Source organism: Amphiprion ocellaris, chromosome 1 (genome assembly GCF_022539595.1).
Source record: "Amphiprion ocellaris isolate individual 3 ecotype Okinawa chromosome 1, ASM2253959v1, whole genome shotgun sequence".
NCBI lineage: Eukaryota > Metazoa > Chordata > Actinopteri > Pomacentridae > Amphiprion > Amphiprion ocellaris.
Window position 1 is genome coordinate 33,766,967 of NC_072766.1, and position 22,584 is coordinate 33,789,550.

Sequence of the window (22,584 nt, forward strand, 5' to 3'; positions counted from 1 at the left end):
CTCCCAAATATAATGAAGCTGATTATGTGAATAGGAAGTCCATTTACAGTATAAATGTGCAGGTAGGTTAGAGGAAGATTGACTACGGTTTCAAAATGTTAAAGACTGCATCATAGTTCAACATCTGTCATTCTCTGCACTGTCAAGATCATATGTGATGCTGCATACATTATTTCTAATGTGGAGGCCAAGTGGTCTGGATCTGTTCATGACTGGAGGATTTATCATGAGTCTAACCTGAGCAACAGACTGCAACGTGGTGAGCAGCCTAAAGATTTTAACAATATAATTCACTTGTCTCCCTCCTTAAATATACTCTAATGTATCCACTATACATTACAGGAGAGTTTGATGGCCTTCTGCTGGGTGACAGGGGTTACCATGCCAACCCAGTCTGATGACCCCATACCCTGACCCTGAACCAGGCCCCCAACAGAACTTCAACCAGGCTCACTGCAGGATGAGAGCCTGGGTGGAGATGACCATAGACCTGCTGAAAGCCTGTTTCCAGGGTCTACATCACCTCAGGGTGACTCCTGAGAGGCCTGTGATATTATTGTGGCATGTGTTGTTCTTCATAGTATTGCCACTATTAGAGGAGAACAACACTCTGCCCTACAAACTGAAGACCCAGATGATGACCTCATCCACCTGCCAGCTATCCAGGACGGCAGAGCAGTCAGAGACACCATATGCCATAATCACTTTAGAGTTTGAGTCTCCATCATCACCACCACAGCAGTCAAATAAAGACATAATACACATTTCATTTGGTCTTCTTTATTTCCTACAAATAAAAGAGCTAGCTTAGTTAATGTTCCAGTAGTTAACATAATTCACCTGTGACCTGCATCCACCTCTAACTTGTGCTCCAGTATTTCAATTTCCAGATCTGCCCTCCTAATCTGGTGGTCCATGTATTGCATTTCTTTATCTGTTTTCTGGATTTTTCTCACCAAGTGCAGTTTGTAAACCTGTTTTACTGGTAACTGGGAATACATAGAGGACATTAAATTATACAGTTGCACATGAATTCCACCGTCGACTTCTTACCTGTTGAACAATGTTTTTATATTTCATCTTAAGCTGCTGCCACATGCGTTTCTCCCCCGCAGGATTGCACCTAAATGAATGAACTTAATAGGCTACCATTGTTGGAAATCAGCCTATTCTGAAATTAATCATAAAAGAATAAAACAATGTGTTAGGCTGTTTCCTCGGGTTCTTTTGAAGTCAGGAGAATTCAATTCAGGTTAAAAAGAGTCTTTATTACAATAAGATTGAATGTGCAATACAGAGCTCTGGGTCTGAGTGCCTTTCCCTACAGACAACAAGTGTCCAGTCAGTTTGAGCAGAATCAGACTGGCTACTTCTCCCTGACCCAGTATTTTATAATCTAACAGAGTTGTGTGAGGGGCTGCACAGTGGCGTAGTGGTTAGCACTTTCGCCTTGCAGCAAGAAGGTCCCTGGTTCGCGTCCCGGCTTTCCCGGGATCTTTCTGCATGGAGTTTGCATGTTCTCCCTGTGCATGCGTGGGTTTTCTCCGGGTACTCCGGCTTCCTCCCACAGTCCAAAAATATGCTGAGGTTAATTGATTACTCTAAATTGCCCGTAGGTGTGAATGTGTGAGTGCTTGTTTGTCTTTGTGTGTGGCCCTGCGACAGACTGGCGACCTGTCTAGGGTGTCCCCTGCCTTCACCTGAGTCAGCTGAGATAGACTCCAGCCCCCCCCATGACCCTAGTGAGGATTAAGCGGTGTATAGATAATGGATGGATGGATGGAGTTGTGTGACTATCTAAGCATTGAGACGCAGGTGGCTGGGCTAGTTTAGGTTCCTCTCTTCTCTGATGTGCTGTTGACTCGCTCCCGTGGCCTTGGTTCTTCTTCTGTTTTCCTGTAAAACAAGGATACTCTGCACAGCAACAAAAACTACTTTTCTACTGCTGTTCGAAAAAATGTCAAGGGCACTCTATGTGTTAGAAATGAATCAATATCACTCAGTATAATAAGCATTGTATATCTGTTTAGCAAATGCATCTTTCTGATTAACTATTATAAGCAATTTAGCAGTAAGCATCCAACATTATCAAACATTGATGAGTATATATTCCCACACCATTCAAACAGTTTTCCTGTAATATTATTGTGATTTAAACTTACGCATTGACCCAGGCAGCAATGTTCTCCCACACCGTCTCCCTCTCGTTTGCAGCTGCAGCGGTGTTGCACTTCTTTCTAAAAACGTGTTCAAACTCACTATATAAGCGCATTAAGATGTGCAATTCAAGTGGGGTGAAAAACGCAGTCCTCTGCTTCCCCGTTGCCATGGTGACTCGTCGAATCGGCGTTCCATTGATACTGGCTTTTCAGAGTTGTGGTGCACACGTGAAACTACTCCCAGTTGATTAAACCAACTCAAATCAGCCGTTCTGGAACCAAAAACTCAGAGTTTTCTATCTCAGAGTAGATCAACTCAGAGTTCAGGGTTGCACTCAGAGTTTGTTGAACCTGCTTTGTGAAACGGACCCCTGGTCGCATCAATGTATACCTAAAGGTAAACTGAGGAAAACGGTGCATGTCAATGACAGCAAAGTCTGATCATGCAGTTAAATACATCCCAAAATTGGTAGAATTCATGCTGGTTTTTAAGAAGGCATTCTGAACAGACACATGAAGTTGCTTCCAAGCGTTTGGCCTGAAGTGTATATCTGCTAGATAGGATAGGATTCCCTTAAATTAAGTGAAATTAGGTGTAATACTCCTGGTCAGTGGGCATACATTTCCTTATATCCAGCTTATAACCTTATAACAGCTAATAGTTGAAAGAGCAACAAGCCAAAAAACATCATTCAAACTTTTTCTTTTAACAGTTATCTCTGAGATAAAACACAAACACTCTGGCAAACAAACTTTTGCACAACAGCTAAAAACTAAATATAAATTAATTCCTGAAGGTCCTGTCATGTCACTGCAATTTGAGCTTCACTGCACACGTTGCCTATTAAGCTTCAAATACATCTAGAAAATGTATTAATTACATATTTTTCCTTCTTACTGTCCAGCCAGAGCCTTAAGATCAGCTGATTAAAGCATTTTGGGTCTTTAATTTTGGCTTAAAACTCACATTTTCTTCTGCATTCATGCACCACTTTTATAATTGGCTTTAATTTCATTCATTTTAATTTCATTCATTTTATTGGTCTTGTATGTTTTGTTTTATTTTATTTTATTTTATTTTATTTTATTTTATTTTATTTTGTCATCTCTCTGCTCTGTGAAAACACTGTCTGCAGTTCATCTAACAATTCCGAATGTTAGTCACATTTCAATGAAGAGTGCAGAATGTTTTGCTTTGTTTTGATCAGGATTTAGTACAAATAGTTCCTTTTAGGTGAATTTTTAAAAGGACACATGTAGAAGAAAGTGATTTATATGAAATATTAAATTTTAAGCATGAAACTACATATTTTTCTTGATGGAACCACAATTTACACATTATACGCTGAAGAAAATCCAACAATTCTTTCTGTTTTTACAGTTTATGGTTGATTAATGGTGTAGTTTTTGCAATTAAAAACAAAACAAAATATACAGCACATCATGACTGACAATTAACATTTCTCTTATTCATTCATGCACTGATTTTACATTTGCTTTTTATTTTGTGGTGTTTTACTTATTTAAATGTTATTTTTGTCTTCAACATTACTCTGTTTTTATATGTACTTTCACATATTTGGAACTTTTATCTGTTTTCAAATTAAGAGCTGGTTCTTTTATTGATATTCAATTAGCTTTATGTGTCATAATTTGCTTTTTAAGATTGAAATTTAAGATAATGTACATACACAGATATGTGATTTATTTCCTGTTGTTAAATTTGACCTTTTTTTATACAAGCCTGGCTCTTTTATCCTTCTTTATGTCAGTGAAATTATCTCTTTTATTGTTTGTTTATGTGCAGGCTCACTGCTGTTACTGTTAATGCTTTAATGTTGATTGTTGTTGATGAGATTTTATTATTTCAGTTCTGTAAACCCTTTAGCGTGGAGAGCACTTTGTGACAAAGCATGAAAAGTGCTTTAATAACAGTAATTATGCAATGTAATTATGTTTATATATTAGGAGATATCACTGTGAATGAAGTATGTCACACTTCTACTGCCAACAACAACACTAGACAATAAGTGTAACACTGGCAGAAGTGGTTCTCTGTAATGATCAGTGCACTTTTTAAAACTTTGTGTGTTTTGTTGCTTGTACTCTTTTTTTTAGAATTTGATAAGCAGGATTTTGCTTGCTTATTTTTACCCGCATTAATGATGTCAGTACTTATTCTGGAGCATTTATATACATTATATAAAATAAATGTGATACTGACTTTGGTTGAACACTGAAAACTTGCATATGATCAAAAATTGGAGATTTACAGACATGTGACCTAAAAAATCCATTGCTTTTAAGACTGTTGCACCATGCAGGATAAATTCTGCAGGGACAACAAGGAAGTTGAACTGAGATATGTAAATAACTCAATCAACAACTTTATTAGAAGTTAAAGAAGGATGTGTTTGCTGACAGGAGGAAGCAGCTTGACAGATTTAAATCTGCGAACACAACAGATGCTTTGTGGCTCCAAATACTCTGGCGACTCCCTTTCAGATGTTTTCACCAACTCCTTTTGTGTGTGTTGGTTTATTATTCTCATATATTTTCTCCACGTGACAATACTAATGGAGAAGGTGTGACCTCAGTTACGAGAAGTGGAACAAGAAGTTAAGAAGTCGGAGAATGTTTCCAGCACATGAAGGAGCGCTCAGTTTATTGGAAAATGTCTGATTCAAACTTACCAAACATGGACATTTTTACTGGAAAGGAGGGATATGAAAAATCTGACAAGAAACTAAAGCTGTCTTTTTTGGTCTTTCCTGCTTCCTTTAACTTTTTTCTGCAACAATTTGTGACTTTCTTGTGTAAATGTCTTAATTTATGCGACAAAAAAATTCAATATCCAGACAAATGCAGACCTTGTAAATACTGAATGGGACATTTCCCCCATGTTCCTCCTGAACTCTATAACCAATCAAGGAACTTAATGTACATCAAACATTAGAAATAATAAATGCAATCTTTAGTTACACATTTTTTGGTCAAAGGCGAAATCATGAAGCTGTTGTGTGTTTTGAAGCTACATGAATCATAGCAGCTGTTGGTAAGTTAAGTTAAATGAAAACAGGCCTCCTTTGACCTAAACCTCTGAAACACTTTCTCTCCGTTTCTTTGCTCCTGTCACATTTTTACTCACTGTGGTGTTATTTTTCACTGCAGTATAAAGTCCTGCACCTCTACAGAAATATCTACATGCTCTATATACGACAGATATTTAGCTATTTACAGTTTTACAGCCTCTACACCCTCTGCACATCAACTCTAGAAAGATATTTCACGATGCTGAATGTATCCTCCAACAACATGCTCCTCTGTATGCCATTTTTTTTTTAGCCAAACAGTATGTTTATTTCTCCTCTATAAGGCAAATTTCTGAAATGGACATGCAGAATAAGATGATTTTGAAGAAATATAACATTTATAAGTTTGGATTTAGTTCATTTTACTAATAGAATCACACATCACAAATGATACGTTCAAGAAAACCCAACAATTCTTTCATTTTTTACAGTTTTGGGCAAATAAATGATGTTATCTTGGCAATTTTTACAAATGAAACATACCATTTAGATCTACAGTTGAGGTTCAGAAGGATTAATTAAGATTTAATTTTGATAAATCATGTTGTATTCTTGGGCTGCACAGTGTTGTAGTGGTTAGCACTTTCACCTTGCAGCGAGAAGGTCCCTGGTTAGCGTCCCGGCTTTCCCGGGATCTTTCTGCATGGAGTTTGCATGTTCTCCCTGTGCTTGCGTGGGTTTTCTCCGGGTACTCCGGCTTCCTCCCACAGTCCAAAAATATGCTGAGGTTAATTGATTATTCTAAATTGCCCGTAGGTGTGAATGTGAGAGTGATTGTTTGTCTCTGTATGTAGCCCTGCGACAGACTGGCGACCTGTCTAGGGTGTCCCCTGCCTTCACCTGAGTCAGCTGGGATAGGCTCCAGCCCCCCTTGATTCATGTAAAACCTAGGGAATAATCTGTTCATGAAAAATTCCCTGCTTGAGGCTAATTATTCATTGCCGTTCAGCAGATTTCACACTGAGGCTGAAAAGATGCTGCAAAATTCAAAACCATCAAAATGAAACTGCATTTTGGTAAATCAGAACCCTGTATTTTAAGCATTTTTCCTGCATTCAGTTCAGTGGGAATTGATGGAAATAAATCAGTGCAATGATTGTGTTTAACTGTGTCTCTGTGCTGCAAGGAATGTTGAGTTTCATTATTATGCTGTGACACAAGTTCAGATAAAGCATTTCCAGGAAAGAATGTTTTTTTTCTTTTGGACTCAAACCAGTTTTGCAGCCTCCCTATTGTTCTGCAGTATGGCATGCAGGCCATCAAAGTTGGCAAAGGTGTCGGCAGGTGTATATAAGGACGCTGCAGGTGGATGTGAGCTGCAGAGGTTCTGGAGGCAGAAGGTGAATTTCTGGCATCATGGCATCCACAAAGGTCCTCCTGCTGCAGCTGCTCCTGGTCTCGGTGATCTCAGTGGTCTCAGCGTCGCATTACTGGGGAGCGAGCACAACCTTCACCTACAAAGGCAACAACTCGGATGGAACACACAAGGTGAGACCCACAGCTTTTAATGGCAGAATGACACATAAAGTGTGAACATGCTTTCCCTGGTGTGGTCTCTCATCTTGTCACTGATATTGGACTTTCCAAGTGGCTTAAAGAAATGATTTCCAAACTTGTTTGGAAAAAAGATATGCTATTTCAGAACATAAGAAGAAGATAATTTAAAATAAATTCATTGAAGTTCTTGAGGTGTGAGCAGTTAGATAGAGATTTCTTTTTATGGAACTGATTTAATTTTATTGAATTACATTTTTTTTTAAAAATCTTTACCAGTTATTATTTACATTATATTATATATTATTTGTACATTAAAGATTTATATGTTTTTTTAATTTAAGAAATTAGAATTTTTTGACTAAAATACAGTCTCTGATATCTTTTGTGCATCTGCATTAATTTAACCTCAGTTTGCGTTCATTTTGCATTTCTTTTTTTAACTGGTTTTCCATATCTTTCTGGTCTTTTTGTGTATTATGAGTTGTTTTACATCTGTCTGTGGTCAGGGCGCATTGTTTTCATTGGTTTGCTTCTTTCTTATCATTTTGTGTCTCTGCAGTTATTTTACATCAATTATTTGAATCTATTTTCAAAGTTTTTTTCCACTCTTTGTCACTGTTATGTGTTGTCACTGTTGTTGGACTAAATTGCCACCAAATGACATTCACCATCACTTTACACAGAAGCTCTGGACCAGGACCTCCTGACTCTTTGGGTCTTTGGGCCAGTTCACTGATCCGTCCATCCTAAATTTGATCTTTTTCCACAGGTGCGCTTTCGTTACAGGGACACCTTTGATCAGTGTTTCTGGTCCCTCAGCTGGCGTTGCACTAGTGGCAACTGTGGCTACGTCTCCGGAAGTAAGAGAACAGTGATTGACAGCAGCAACAATGGACCAAAATTTGACAGGCTGTTGTGTGAAACTGAAACAGTTGTCACGAGGAACGTCCCGAGTGACAAACCTTTTCAGCTGAGGTGGATAATTTAAACTTCAATAATCTAAATACCATTGATGCTGTTCATAATGTGTATCTTCTTACCTTAAAGTCATCATGTCATAAAGCTGTGGTTCTGCTAGAGATAATATTTAAAGAATCTTGTTTCCACACATACCAGGGCAGACAGCTGTTGTTGGATTGGAACACGTAATTGGGTTGTACACTGGGATGTGCTCACTGGTGTGGATTTGGGGAAAAGATCTGACACCGGAGAACCAAACAAATCACCAGATGTTACCATTCTGCCTTTCTTGAGGTAATTTTCCTAAAACTGTTTGCCTCAAATGAGCAAAAATTGAAAATTTTGATTGTGGAACAAATTTTCCTCTGCTCTTCATCTCTTTTGATTATGAATTACAATTAAAGTAGCTATTTGTGTTTTTGCATAAAAACTAACTGCATTCACTATAGAGATGCTTTACTGAAGTATTTATTTTTTCTGCTACTTTCTCCTTCCACTGAACTGCAGTTCAGAGGGAAATATTATATTTTCTACTTCACTACATTTGTCTGCAATTTTTTTTTTTTGCTTTATTTGTTCTTTTGCATATTTTGCATCACTTTTCCATTGGTTTGCATCTCTTTCTGTATTTCTTTGAGTCATCACAGTTGTTGCATCTTTTTTCATTGATTTCTAAAGATAATGGAATGGAACATTATTTCGTGCATCTGCACTTTTACACCACTGCTGCTCACATTACTTCCCGCATTTGCTCTGCTCATTTTTCATTCCGATATGATGTGTTTCTAACTCATGATTGTGTATTTATTGAAGAATTCCTCAGAACTGCCCTCGAACATACAAGCTGATGACCTTCGATCCTGATGGTGACGATGTCAGATGCAGATATGGAAATCTGAGGAACATAGAGTGCAGCAGGTGCGACCGACCTGCAGGATTCCACTTAGACGAGGTCAGTTAAAAAAGTGAATCTCCTGTTACATTAATGCATTGATGCTTTGCCTGACTTAACCCCTAAATGTTGATACCATTAGGATTCCTGCACATTGCACTACATCTCCTCCACTGCCAACCCCAAAGTTTTTGGATTCGAGATGATGGTGGAGGACTACTCAAAGGGACACATCAATCTGTTCTACTCCGATGGATCCTGGTCCCACAGGCATCCATGGCCTAGGAGGAGGAGTAAGAGAGCCGTCAGCTATCCTACCACAGCTGCAAGGCCCTGGTGGATCCCAGCCGCAACCCCATGGCCCACAACCACAACTATGACCACAACCCAAAGGCCCATAACCCCATATGCTCCGACTCCTCCTCTTAGCCAACTCCCACTGCAGTTCTCTTTTCTTGGTAAGTTAAATTTCACTTGTACACATAAATACTTCCTTTTGATGTAACACTAATTACATGTTGCAGCTCTGGCAGCATCCTAATGAGCTCTTGTTTTAGATTTATTCAGAGCAGGAGTCCATCCGCACAAGAAGAGTTTGAAAAGACACATTTTTTTGGTTCACGTGACTACTGACTTTGAGATGAAATAGATATTTTTAAAAGCGTATGTAGTCTTTACTCAACCAATGAATCAAAACAGAATAATTTGGTTTATCTTAAAATATGAATCCATACGGTGGGAGACACCCGCAGGAAGAAGTCAGCGGTGGAAGAAGAAGTTAGATCTCAAGTGAAAGTAAAAATACAACTATGTAATAGAAATACATGTGCAAAATAAACACTAAAAGATGGGAAACAATTGCAAAGACAACAAAAAAAGAACTGAAAGAGATGCAAGCCAATGAAAACGCGATGAAAAAAGAGCAGAAAGAGATGCAAACCAGTGATGCAAAATGAATACAAATTAATTCAAAACAACTCCAAATATCCAAATCAAACAGAAATAGATGTGAATTAGAACAAAAAGAGAATCAAAAACAACACAAGTAGGCATAAATCCACTGCAATGACCAGATGGAGCTAGACACAAATGGAAAAAGAGACAAAAATGGATACTACTGGATGTAAAATGACTGCAAGCATAGAAAAGACCAAAAAGACATGCCAAATAAACATAAATTCATGTACAGTAACTACAATGACACACAAGAAGGTCATGAAGAGATGCAAATTCATGAAAAACATCCAAACCAATCAAAAAAGATGCAAAATCAACACAAATATATGTACAATGACTGCAGGCACACTGAAAGACCATAAGGAGATGTAGAATGATTACAAACAGATGCGAAATGACTGCAAAGACACACAAAAACACCACAACGAGATACAAAAGAAACATGAACAGATGTAAAGCAGCTGCAAAGAAACACAAGATGGTAATGAAGAGATGCAAACCAATGAAAGAAATATCAAATGGAAACAAATTGAAGTAAAGTGACTGCAAACACCAGAAAGCAATGCAAAACTGAGAGAAAGTACAATATTTTTCTTTAAAAGATATAAAATAACACTCAAGTAAAATACATGTACCTCAAAATCGTACTTAGTGATGCTCATTGCGACAGGTAGTGCAGAAGAGAGCCAAACAAGATTTAAAATTTGAACCTTTAAACAAACAGCAACACAGTGACAGTTTTCTAAATTTATTCAAAAATCTACTCCACATTGTAATTCAAATGTACCGTTTTATTCCTCCAGTGGACCCTCCTGCTCCCTCATGTGTTGAAGGAGTCTACCTGCCCAAGCTTGTGCATCCAACACCTATACATGGAGAAAAGATCCATGCAGAGGTCGACTCATCCATGGAGATCAGAGTCAAAGCTCAAGCTTCACTTGCAGTGTAAGTGAGATGAAGCCAAAAGTCATTTCAGTATCGGAGCTAACATCAGTAATCATGAAGAAATCCGTTTTCTTGTTTTTGTTTTCACACAGGATTCAAGGTATCATCATCAGTGGGCCTTCGAACGTCACCAAGCACAAGACCACCCACAACGAGTTCGTCATCAGATGGACGCCTACGGCCGACGACCTGGGGGAGTTCTTTCCAATCTGCTTTGCTGTTGAATCAGCAACAGGGTGAGCTTTGGCTTCATTTCTTTTTGGACGAATCAGTTTTGCGGTTTCAAAACCATGGTTTCCACCATTTCTATGTTTTACAGGCCAGGTGTCATCAGACCTCCAGTCGCCATACATTCTCATTCTCACTCCCATTTTCACCCAACCCCAACTTCACGGTAAGTCATATTTCACGGCTGATTGCACAGCTTATGCTGTGTGTGAGAAATGAAAATAAGGAAAGAATATTGAACACATTAGGCTGCCAAGATCATGAGGAGGATAAAGAAGGAGGAAGAATTTTACTACACGATCACTGTAGCCAAAATAAACAGATTTAATCTCAATATCTATACAGAATTTGGAGGAAAAATGCTATGCAATGGAATTCATCTTCTTCTTTTCTCTTTTCTTTTCAAATAAAGTGAAATGTTGCAAATTTGTAATCAGCCAAACTTGAGTATGTAATTCCTTTTCTCAGTTAAAGTGCTAAATCAATGCTCCTTAATGCCCTTTCAGGTCTGGCCTCTATCACTCTGAGATGAGGTGTGTCGTGGTGGAAGTCAAGAGAAAGATAGGTGAGTCTAAAAGATGCTTTGATGTCAGCATTTCCTTTATTTAAGTGTCAAGTGTTGGTCATATTGACAACATTGTACATTGGAGAACAATTCTTTGAAGATGCTGTTTGTGTGAAAACTGCAGTTCTTCATACATCCACTAGAGGCTGCCTCCAAAAGTGAGGCAATTTCCTGAAGGAATTCTTGTGTCAGATATGGCTTAGAGAGCAAAATTAGAATTACATGAGAATAAATGCAGTTTAACAGTAGAAAAGAAATAAGATATAAGTTAGATACATTCGCCAAAATTAAAATAAGTAAGCTAAAATAAGACTAGAATAGAAAAGTAAGGAGTAAAATGCTGAAAATAATACCAAAGTAATAAATTAATATTACACACCATAATGAAATAGAATATGTTTTATATTTTAGATTCTTCAAATTAGCCCCCTTTTGCTTTGATTACTGCTTTGCACACTCTTGGCATTCTCTCAGTCAGCCTCATGAGGTAGTGTCCTGGAATGGGTTTCCAACATTTCTGAAGGAGTTCCCAGAGATGCTGAGCACCCGTTGGCCCTTTTGCCTTCACTCTGTGGTCCAGCTCATCCCAAACCATCTCAAATGGGTTTAGGTCAGGTGACTGTGGAGACCAGGTCTTCTGACATAGCACTCCATCACTCTCCTTCTTGGTCAAGTATCCCTGACACAGTCTGGAGGTGTGTTTGGGGTCATTGTCCTGTTGAAAAACAAATGATGGTTTCATTAAATGCAAACTAGATTGGATGACATGTTGCTGCAGGATGCTGTGGTAGCCATGCTGGTTCAGTGTGCCTTGAATTTTGAATAAATCCCCAACAGTGTCACCAGCAAAGTACTCCCACACCATCACACCTCCTCCTCCATGCTTCATAGTGGGAACCATGCATGTAGATACCATCCATTCACCTTTTCTGCGTCACACAAAGGCACGATGCTGGAAGCAAAAATCTTAAATTTGGACTCATCAGACCAAAGCACAGATTTCCACTGGTCTAATGTTCATTCCTTGTGTTTCTTGGCCCAAACAATTCTTGTTCTTCAACCTCTGTAGTGGCTTCTTTGCAGCAATTCCACCTTGAAGGCCTGATTCATACAGTCTCCTCTGAACAGTTGATGTTGACATTTGTCTGCTACTTGAACTATGTGAAGAATTTATGTGGGATTTAATCTGAGGTGCTGTTAATTTGCGATTTCTGAGGCTGACAACTCTTAAAATGTACATCATGAATCTATATATCCACTCCTACATTAAGCAATGCTAGCCACAGGTTTTATAGCACAATATTTTTTGCAGAACATTCTTTTGTTCACATAATGGGTGTCCATCCATCCATTATCTATATACCGCTTAATCCTCACTAGGGTCATGGGGGGGGTTGGAGCCTATCCCAGCTGACTCAGGTGAAGGCAGGGGACACCCTAGACAGGTCACCAGTCTGTCGCAGGGCTACATACAGAGACAAACAATCACTCTCACATTCACACCTACGGGCAATTTAGAATGATCAATTAACCTCAGCATATTTTTGGACTGTGGGAGGAAGCCGGAGAACCCGAAGAAAACCCACGCATGCACAGGGAGAACATGCAAACTCCATGCAGAAAGATCCCGGAAAAGCCGGGACGCTAACCAGGGATCTTCTCACTGCAAGGCGAAAGTGCTAACCACTACACCACTGTGCAGCCCCTCATAATGGGTGTATTTTTTAAAAATATTTATCTCTTGTTAAAGTTCAATCCCACGTGATCTGCAATGAGTCTTCAATGACAATCCTGGTGGAGAAAGCTTCCTTCTCTCGACTCAGTGAGGATCATCTGCGGCTCAACGACCCCTCCAACACCATCTGCAACCTGACGTCTAACAGCACCCACGTCATCGGCGTCGTCCCCCTCAACCAGTGTGGCACTCAGATCGAGGTAACCGGAGTTGTCTGCTTGATCACTTCATTATTTATAACATTAAGCAGAAGACTTGGTGGCCTCCTGGACTTCAATTGCTAAGATACTGTATGTTTCTGCACATTCAGAACACGTTAAATCCAATTCCAAAGTGCTATAATTTTTGTAAGACAGGCATCAACAAAAATATGTGCAATAAGCAGGACAGACAACAACATAAAATTAAAATATAAAATACCAGAATACAGGATAACAACCTGTAGGATCAACTTGTAACATAAATGGCCCACATGTTGTTAACACTGAGGCTGAACATGCAACATTTTGCTCTACAGGAGGATGACGACAACCTCATCTTCAAGAATGAAATCACCACATATGAAGACATGAGGAATGTGATCACCAGGAAGCACCTGCTGGAGGTGCGGTTCTACTGCCAGTACCCCAAACATGGCAAGGTCTCGCAGAGCTTCTCGGTTCACAGGAAGAACGTCACGGTGTGGGAGAAGGGCATGGGCACATTCACCTATGGGTTTGAGTTCTACGAGGACAACAGCTACCGAGCCATGATAAATCCAAACTCGTACCCTCTGGAGGTAGAGATAGGGACCGAGCTTTACATGAAGATAGAGGCCACCTCTTCAATCAACAATACTGAGATGTTTGTAGAGTCCTGCAGGGCTGCACCGTATGACAACCCCAACTATCGTAAACCGTACATCATCATCGCAAATGGGTAAGCATGTCAACACACTGTAGTGGCAACAGAGGAAAACACAGAGTATTTGTTGGGATTTATGACAAGTTGTTGACTGTAGGTGAGAATGGTCACCTGTATGATGTGTCAGATCTAATGACAATTTATATATAATGAATGAAAAACTTAAACTAATTGCTTGTCTCTATAATCCACTTGAGTGTTTCACCTTTTAGATTAGTAAACTTTAATTCTTTAGCACCTTTCAGAACTGGAGTTACAAGGTGCTTAACAAAAAAGGGCAACAAAACAATACCAATTCAGTATGAACTGGACTTTCATCCACTAAACTCTTGACTAGTTTCTTGCCTGCTGTTTCAGCAAAAATATAAGTTCATCAATTATTTTTTCCAATGTTTTATTTTTTTTTCAGGGCCCAGGTTGTGTTAGCTGATATTGAAATACAAGAGTTAGATATTTCTGTTAGTCTCTGTCCAAAATAACTGTGCAAAAGTGTTAAATGCTACTTCAAATATCTTAAATAGGGATTTCCAGCTCAAGTATTGTTTTTTTTTTTGCCCCCAAACCGATCGGAGCCATTTCATATTTAGCATCTGCTGATACATGATACCTTTTATCCTAGATAATACACACTTCAAGTATTGTAGATTAGCTGTAGTACCTTGTTGCACCACCAGGTGGTATATCTTATTGTGTAATGCTGTAGGAACCAGAGAAAGTGATCACTTTGACGATGGGCAGTTTAGGGGGGAGTTTAGCGAACAAGGGGCCATCATGAGAAAGACTTCTGTGGTCCTTAAAGACCTCTGGCCAGAGCTCAGGTGTTTGAGACAAACTGGAATCAACTTGGACAGCATTTTAATGTCCTAATAGAAAATGTTTTAAAGCTGTCTTTATACCCCATATCATATATCCCCAGCCTAAAACAATAATACCAGCACAAGACACTTGTTTATGGTGCTGAAACTGTGTTGTTAAATGCCAAAATGTCACGATCAAATTTTGTGGGGTTTTTTTTTGTCTCCTAACTGATCAAACTTCTTGAATATTATAATATATTATATATATTATAATATATTATAATATAATATAATAATAATATAATAATATATATTATAATATAATATCTGCCAATATCTGATACCATTTTCCTGGAAAATACACATTTCAAGTATTGTAGTACCTGGTTGTACCTCCAGGTGGAGCTCTTACTGTTTACGTCTGTAGTGACCAGAGGAGGCGGGCATTTGGACTCCAGGCAGTTCATGTTGCAAGCAGAGAGCATTATGGGGGTTAACCTAGCAACAGGCCACCATGACAAAGACTTCTGTGATGCTTAAAGACCTCTGACCAGCGCTCAGAGTTTTGAGACAAAGTTGAATCAATTAGGGCAGCATTTTAATATCCTGATCTAACTTCGTGATGTACACCTCATATCTTGACCATAATCTCGGGCAGTAAAACAACACAAGACAATTAACAACTGTGCTCAAACAGTGTTTTCAGTTAATGAATTGTTGATCTACGTAGTGTCCTGATGTAAATTATACTCTCTCTTTATGACAGACATAAAAAATATGCCTCTATAATGGCCCCTGTTGTGACACCTGGACCTACACTAGCAATGCCTCTTCTCTTCTTGTTTTTCTCCAATTAGGTGTAAAGTGGACCCGACTGTTGACATCTATCCTCGTGCACACAATAAGCAGTTCTTGTTCAGCATGGAGGCCTTCAAGTTCATCGGCTTGCATGACCAGGTGAAGAATGTGTTTAGACTATAGCTATAAATGCATATGCAAATGGCTCCAAATTCACAAGTTTCTGGACATCTGAGGGGATTGACATGTGCAGGAAAATACATAGTAAGGGAGAGCCTGTTTCACGTTGTTCAGTGAATTTTTTATTAGAATTTTCAGTTATATTCTGTGGTTTCTGACACGTATAATTCTATTTTATTCTAATTTAATTTATGTGAAACAAAAGACCTCTTCACACATGAATTTCATGAGACAGGTGTGTGGAAAAAAAATGAGTTAATTAAATACAGCATGCAGTCTATTGTTGCGACTAAATGTATATTTGTAAATTAGACAGTGCGCTTTTAAATTATTGTAAATGAAGCCTTATGGTCCTTTTAATTCCCAATTTTGAATCACTATTACAGTTCTTGCATCACAATTTTTCATCCAGCAACTGTGAAAGCAGTGTTTATACAGAGCAACAGAAAATGACAGAAAAAAATGTAAATAGGAAATATCGATATGTATATATATATATATATATATATATATATATATATATATATATATATATATATATATAAAAATATAAATAAATAAGGTTTTGTAACAGTTATAGCTCCTTTTTTATTTCTAATATATTATTATTAGATTCAAGTTCTGAAAATCATGTCTCAGCCACAACTCTGGGAACTACAACACTAGAGGGAGCAGTGATATGTGTGCTGAATATCATAACACTGCATTCTGTTGCATTCAGGTGTACATCAGTTGTTCAGTTATCATGTGTGAAGCTGGAAACCCCAACACCAGGTGCTCGCAGGGATGCATAAACTCCACAAGCAGCCATCGTCTCTATAAGAGAGAAGCCATGATCCAGAGTGGAACCCACTTCGTTTCCCAGGGTCCCCTGCGCCTGAAGAGGTCGGCCGAGAACAGCGACACATCAGGTATGGACACAGTGAGTGTTTTCTTCACAGCAGCCGCCTTGTCTGAGTAAAACACTGAAATGAAACTGTTCTTCTGTTGTTTCCAGCGGTCGCCCTGAACCTGAACCTGGTGTTCATCGCTGGATGTGTCCTGGCTGCTGTTGGCATGATCTGTGGAGTGATCATGTACAAAACCAAGGCGTCCAAGGTCAAGTACCAACCGCTGCCTGCATCTGAGCCCTCGTAAGACACCAGCGTGTGCAGAGATCAGATATTACATTAGACTACATTAACTATGCTGTCAGATTTTAGGGTTTCATGGGTCTAGTTGTGTGCATTTCAACCTCTTGAGAAATTTTTACAATCTGTGTCTGGGCAAGTAAATTTAATAAGTAAATTAGTAAATCAGCAGAATTTATACATTGCATTATTGGGGTTTCATGTGTCTACCCATGTGCACTTGCAACCAATTAATTCAGTTAACTTCATGAGAAATGTATGCAATCTGTGTCTGGGCAAGTGAATTAATAAATATTTCTGTGAAACGACACCAAAGAGATGATCAACTAGTGCTGCAGTTGCTGGTGATTGTTATAATTGTGTGTATTTAAAACAGTTTCTCCTAATCCATATTACTCTATGATTTAAATCAAATATCCTGAATGTTTTCTAAGTCGTAACTGTCTCATTGTCAAAAGTGGCTTCAAATGAATGGGAAAATCTTAAATAATTTATGACATACTTTTTAATGGATCAGTAAAAAAAAAATACTCTTGCAATTGTCTGATAGGATGACTTAAAAAATCACATCAGAGTTCTAATATTTTCATATCTGACATGTATCAGCCTAAGATAAGGTGGAGGATGAATCAATAAATTTTTTCTTACATCTGTTTCTTGCCTTTGTCCATTTTAGTTCTCATCCACTCTCAGACAAACAGGTCCTCATTCTAATCTATGAATGTATTATATTGTGTATTCTACTGTTTGTTTTTTTAACTATTACAACCATTAATTTACAACTGCACTGTAAAGAATAATAAGAAAAAAAGAAGATTTGCAGCTATAATGCCGAAACATACTGTAAAAGTGGGGAAAAAACCATTAATGGTTAATGATTAAAACACAACTTTTTTTTTGTAAAAGCTAAAAGTAATTATTCAACATTTCACCTTTCATTTAACAAGAAAATCTGTGTAAAATTATTATGGCTGGGAGTTTAATGCATTTTTTCTGTAATTAATTAAAGGAAAAAATAACACATTTAATCGCATCTTCCTCAGTTCTGTAACTCATGACACATTGGTAACACTGATGCACACTCCAGCCCAGTAGGTGGCAGTAATGAACCTAAAGTCTGTTTGCCAGCCGTGAAGATGCACAGGACCATAGACTGTATAATAAAACTTTAAATTTACAAAATGTTTTAAAGTGTCTCAGATGTCACAATTATCACAACCACAGTAAAGTGCTTATAAAGCACTTTAAACTATATCAAATGTTTTTGTAAAATGCTTTGTAAATTAAGTTTTATTCATTGATTGATTGATTGATTGATTGATTAGATAAGATAGATAAGATAAGTCCTTTATTTCTCCCCACGCCAGGGGAAATTTACATTGTCACAGCAGCCCATGCAACAGTAGATGTAGTGATATGAACAAAACAACAATAGAACAGTAGTAACAATATTTACAATATATACAAGGGTGAGAGATGAGGATGAAGTGGCTTAAAAGAAAAAAATAAAGTTTAAAAGTGCAAAGATGTGCAGTGCAAATTTTATGGTTTGGGGTGGTAATGATATAGTCCAGTTTATGTTAACATCAGCCAGTGATGCTGATGTTGTAAAGTCTTATAGCAGATGGGATGAAGGACCTGCGATAGCGCTCTTTCTTGCAGGGTGGATGTCTCAGTCTGCTGCTGAAGGAGCTGCTTAAAGACCCCACAGTGTCATGCATGATTGATTGACTGATTACGTTGTTGTGGCTGTAACTAGATGTCAGTATGTTTATAGGTTAACATAATAATTCTTGTCTGAAATGTGATGAGGTTCAGCAGCAGGACACTATTAAATGTCTATAAAATACATAACAAAAAGCAGAATACACTACAAATATACATAAAATATACATAAAAATTGAGTTTTCATTGGAAATGTTCCAGAAAATAATTTTAGTCATAAAAGAGTTTTTAAAAAATGACAATGCTGCGCATTCGGCTTTTAAAGTACTACATTTATTGTGTTATACCACAAGACGGTGCAACTGCTCTTTTTACTGGGATTGTATTATTTTAAAGCTAAATGTAGACCACTCAGTGAAATGGTTAAACTGCTGTAATATTAAGACTAAAAACAATATTAGTAATAAGGAACTTTGACACATCAGTTCCTTATTCCCCTATGATCCATTTAGTATTCTTTATATAGATCAATTTAAAAAATATATTTGCAGTTATTTGAATGAAAACATAAATTCATATTCAGATTTTTAAAATTTTTTATACCTCTGCTGGAAACAGATTTTGTAGGTAGATATTTCTAATCTGTGACACAATAAAAATAAAATGAAAAAAACCTAAGAACATACAATATTTAATCAAATTGTGAAATTTAGATGTTTTTTGTGTTACACATGAGCTCCCTGCTGACTTATATCCTGCCATTGTACTTTACATATCGACATAAAATTATTTTGAACATTAAATTGCTCATTTTACTGTGTAGAATGTTGCTCAGATAGGTCATTTCAGGTCACTGTTATTTATGCAGCACATTTACAGCAAGAGCTGCTAAGCCAATGTGCTTTTCAGTACAAAAATAAGACTGCAGCTGTCAGTTTGACTAACAAGATTAAGTATTAAGGTTAAGACCCTACAAAATGATTCAAAATACAAATTCACCTGACTAAATTTACACTAAGATTAAAACTCTGCAATAACATTAATCATGCAAATTTACTGATCTGTCTGACAGACTATCAAATAACAAAGATTACAGAATTGGGGATAACCGTGGGAAATGGAATGAAGGGGGTAACACGTGACACTAGTACCAAAAGGTGTGCTATTTTCTTCATCAAATGCTATCAAAGTCATTCTAGTTTCATCCAACTCTTACATAACCACATGTAGACCTTCCAGACAACATGCAGACATCACAGATCTTTATCAGCAGAAACACATTTCATTATCATCAAGAAAACACCTTTTTGAACCGGACTGAGCCACCAAATCTCCCTATCGATCAGCTTCCTCATGTAAAAATTCAGTGATTTCTGCTCTTTTATATCCGCCTTCATGAATTCAGTTAATGAGAAAATACTGATCGTCACATGAGAGCTGGACTGTTCACTGACCCGCCTATAACCAGGTAATCACAGTGTTCAGTTTTCTCAGCCCTCGATGCCCACAGATGGACACCTGATCGCTGTTAAGCTGGTTGAACTCGGTGATACGTGTGCACGAACTTCCTTGTAGATTCATCTGGGTAAGTTTTACTGGAAACTTTGTTGAAACTTTTACATTTTACATTCAAAGACATTCAAAGCCCTGTAATGAATCCGTTTCAAAGAAAGGGGTGAGAAAACTACAAGCACACAACAAAAACTTGACAAGATCCTGGTTAAGTTTCAGCCACTTTGTTCTGCCACCAGGAAAACTGTGAATACACAACAGGTCAAAAGTTTAGAAGCAAGATTAAATTCGTACAAAAAAAAAAAGATTATAGCTTCATTGGTGCACTTTGCAACAAAATAAAAATGATTATTATATAAAGAGTCACTCATCAGAATACATTTTAACTATAATTATCAAGTGTTTGTATTAGGATTGTCTAGGATCGCTACTGAGATGTAATAGTGGTCAAGTCCTTCTTGGATAAGGTCATGTGGGATTGGCCAAAAGCATTGAAGGTATGTCCAAACTGGTCGTGTACCTGTTAATATACTGTTAATCCTATACAAAATTAATAGAGTTCAGCTTTAACCTTAATCCCATAACCTATATATATATATATATATATATATACAGTATACACACTGTATATTGCCATAGATTGCACAACTCATGAATTTACTCATGACTTAGTGATGAGGCCTTCTGTGTAAAAGTAGCACCCATTAAAGCCCAGTGTTGCATTTTTTGCAATTGTAATGGAAATTTTATTATTTGAAGCCTTATCATTTAGAGAGTTGCTTTGCTATCTGAAGATATATACATTTTTATTGTTTGATATTGATGAATGAAGAAATAGATTTCTGTGCCTTTGTAATGTAACACGTGTGCAGGGTAACCTTTGATACTGTTGAACTTTGCATAACGCAGCCAAAATGCTGTGTCTGCTGACCTTCCTATCAGACATACCAGATGGTAGAAAGAGGCGCTAGAAGCGCAGCTAAAGATGTCACCCCTCATTGAACCTCGCTTTTCTTGTGACTAAGCGTTCACACTTATTGTTCAAGCGAAGGTTAAACAAACCACAGAGACGTTCCAGGGGGGGTAAGACGGGGGTTGTCTGAACATCTTGACATTGTTAGCTTAATTCTTAGAAGAACCGCCCTGCAAGCAGTTAGACAGATAACCAACTTTCTATGTGTGTGTATGTGCAACTGAAAGTATATAATGGGGTACTTCCTTTTGAGAGGTGCACTTGCAGTTCCTCTCTCACTGCAATGTCACCTGTTCCATGATGCTTCAATAAAAAAGACAAAGACACTTCTGGACTCATCAGAGTTTTATTCATACATCGATCGATCAAGGCCGAACTTAGTTTTTTCCACAACAGCAATAATGAAAGAAATCCCTCAAAATCACATGTATTATACTTTTCAAAAAATAATTTGAGTTGTCTCACTAAACATCTTTAAATAAATGTTGTAATTTTGCAACTGTGGGTCTCAGAGGGTTAATCGCTCACAATGAATTTTCAACAATTCTTGTACGACCACAGGCATTTCCCACCAGAGCTCCCTCAGATCTTTTCCTATTACTGCTGTTGCATGGATACATATTTTTTAAATGATAATTTTACAATTTTAGACTACTACACCGAAAAAAAATTATTATATATGTCGTAATACTGTTGGGTGCTGAAGTTGCATTTGAACTGTCGGCCATGTTTTTACCTCCGTTGCCAAGGGCAACTTAGGCAAAATTTAACTCGGCATATTCATGAAATCGGTTAAGCACATCGTAAATGTCCAAAAAATGCAATATGCCATGTGCTGAAGAGAAATGCCTTGGGATATCCACTTTGTAGAAATGGAACCAGTCTATATCTGTACTCTTGTTTTTTTACCCAGCTGTTTCTTTCTAGATATTTCTGTGGTAGCTATAGAGATATGGACAGAGTTGAGATTTATTGGGATTTTTATATGCAAACTCTCAAAAGCCAAAGAGCTAAAGTAAATAATGCAAACTGTGATCTGTTTTTTTTTTTTTTACTTTTGCACAAATCTTCTCAACTGTAAAACTAAGCCTTTCTTTTTGTTTAACATTTATTCAGCAATTGTCTGGTAACATCAGTGTATAACTAAAGGTAAATTGAGGAAAATGGTGCATTTCAATGACAGCAAAGTCAGTTCATGCAGTAAATACATCCCCAAAATTCGTAGAATTCATACTGGTTTTTAAGAAGGCATTCTGAACAGAAACACGAAATTGCTTCCAAATGTTTGGCCTGAAATGTATATCTGCTACATAAGATAGGATTTGTTTAAATTGGGTGACATTATACTACTGGTTAGTGGGTATATATTTCCTTATATTCTAAAGCTACAGCTAATAGTTGAAAGAAAAACCTTTGAAAGTTTCTTTCACCTTTGAGCAACAAGCCCAAAAACAGAACCAAATGTTTTTTTTTTTTAAATCAGTTGTCTCTGAGATCAAACACAACTATGATCTCTTTTATTGTGTGCACGCTCACTGCTTTTACTGTCTATGCTCTAATGTTGCTTGCTGTTGATGAGATTTTTTTTCTTCAGTT

The 22,584-nt window shown here is 37.6% G+C and overlaps 1 protein-coding gene across 1 annotated transcript; it reads left to right on the forward strand.

Moving 5' to 3' along the window:
• The first annotated feature begins 6,567 nt into the window (after positions 1–6,567).
• On the forward strand, positions 6,568–17,491 carry LOC111586935 (uncharacterized). Its single transcript, XM_055016687.1, has 14 exons — positions 6,568–6,739; positions 7,518–7,723; positions 7,865–8,002; positions 8,522–8,660; positions 8,743–9,058; positions 10,361–10,502; positions 10,595–10,738; positions 10,822–10,896; positions 11,237–11,295; positions 13,046–13,230; positions 13,548–13,948; positions 15,588–15,687; positions 16,430–16,619; positions 16,706–17,491. The coding sequence occupies exons 1-14, from the start codon at positions 6,608–6,610 to the stop codon at positions 16,843–16,845; spliced, it is 2,367 nt and encodes a 788-aa protein (XP_054872662.1). The 5' UTR covers positions 6,568–6,607; the 3' UTR covers positions 16,846–17,491.
• Positions 17,492–22,584: the final 5,093 nt, after the last annotated feature.

Coding starts and splice junctions, on each gene's coding strand:
- LOC111586935 (XM_055016687.1), top strand. CDS start 6,608: ATGGCATCCACAAAGGTCCTCCTGCTGCAGCTGCTCCTGGTCTCGGTG. Junction 8,661..8,742: donor CAGGATTCCACTTAGACGAG/GTCAGTTAAAAA, acceptor TGATACCATTAG/GATTCCTGCACATTGCACTA. Junction 13,949..15,587: donor TACATCATCATCGCAAATGG/GTAAGCATGTCA, acceptor TTCTCCAATTAG/GTGTAAAGTGGACCCGACTG.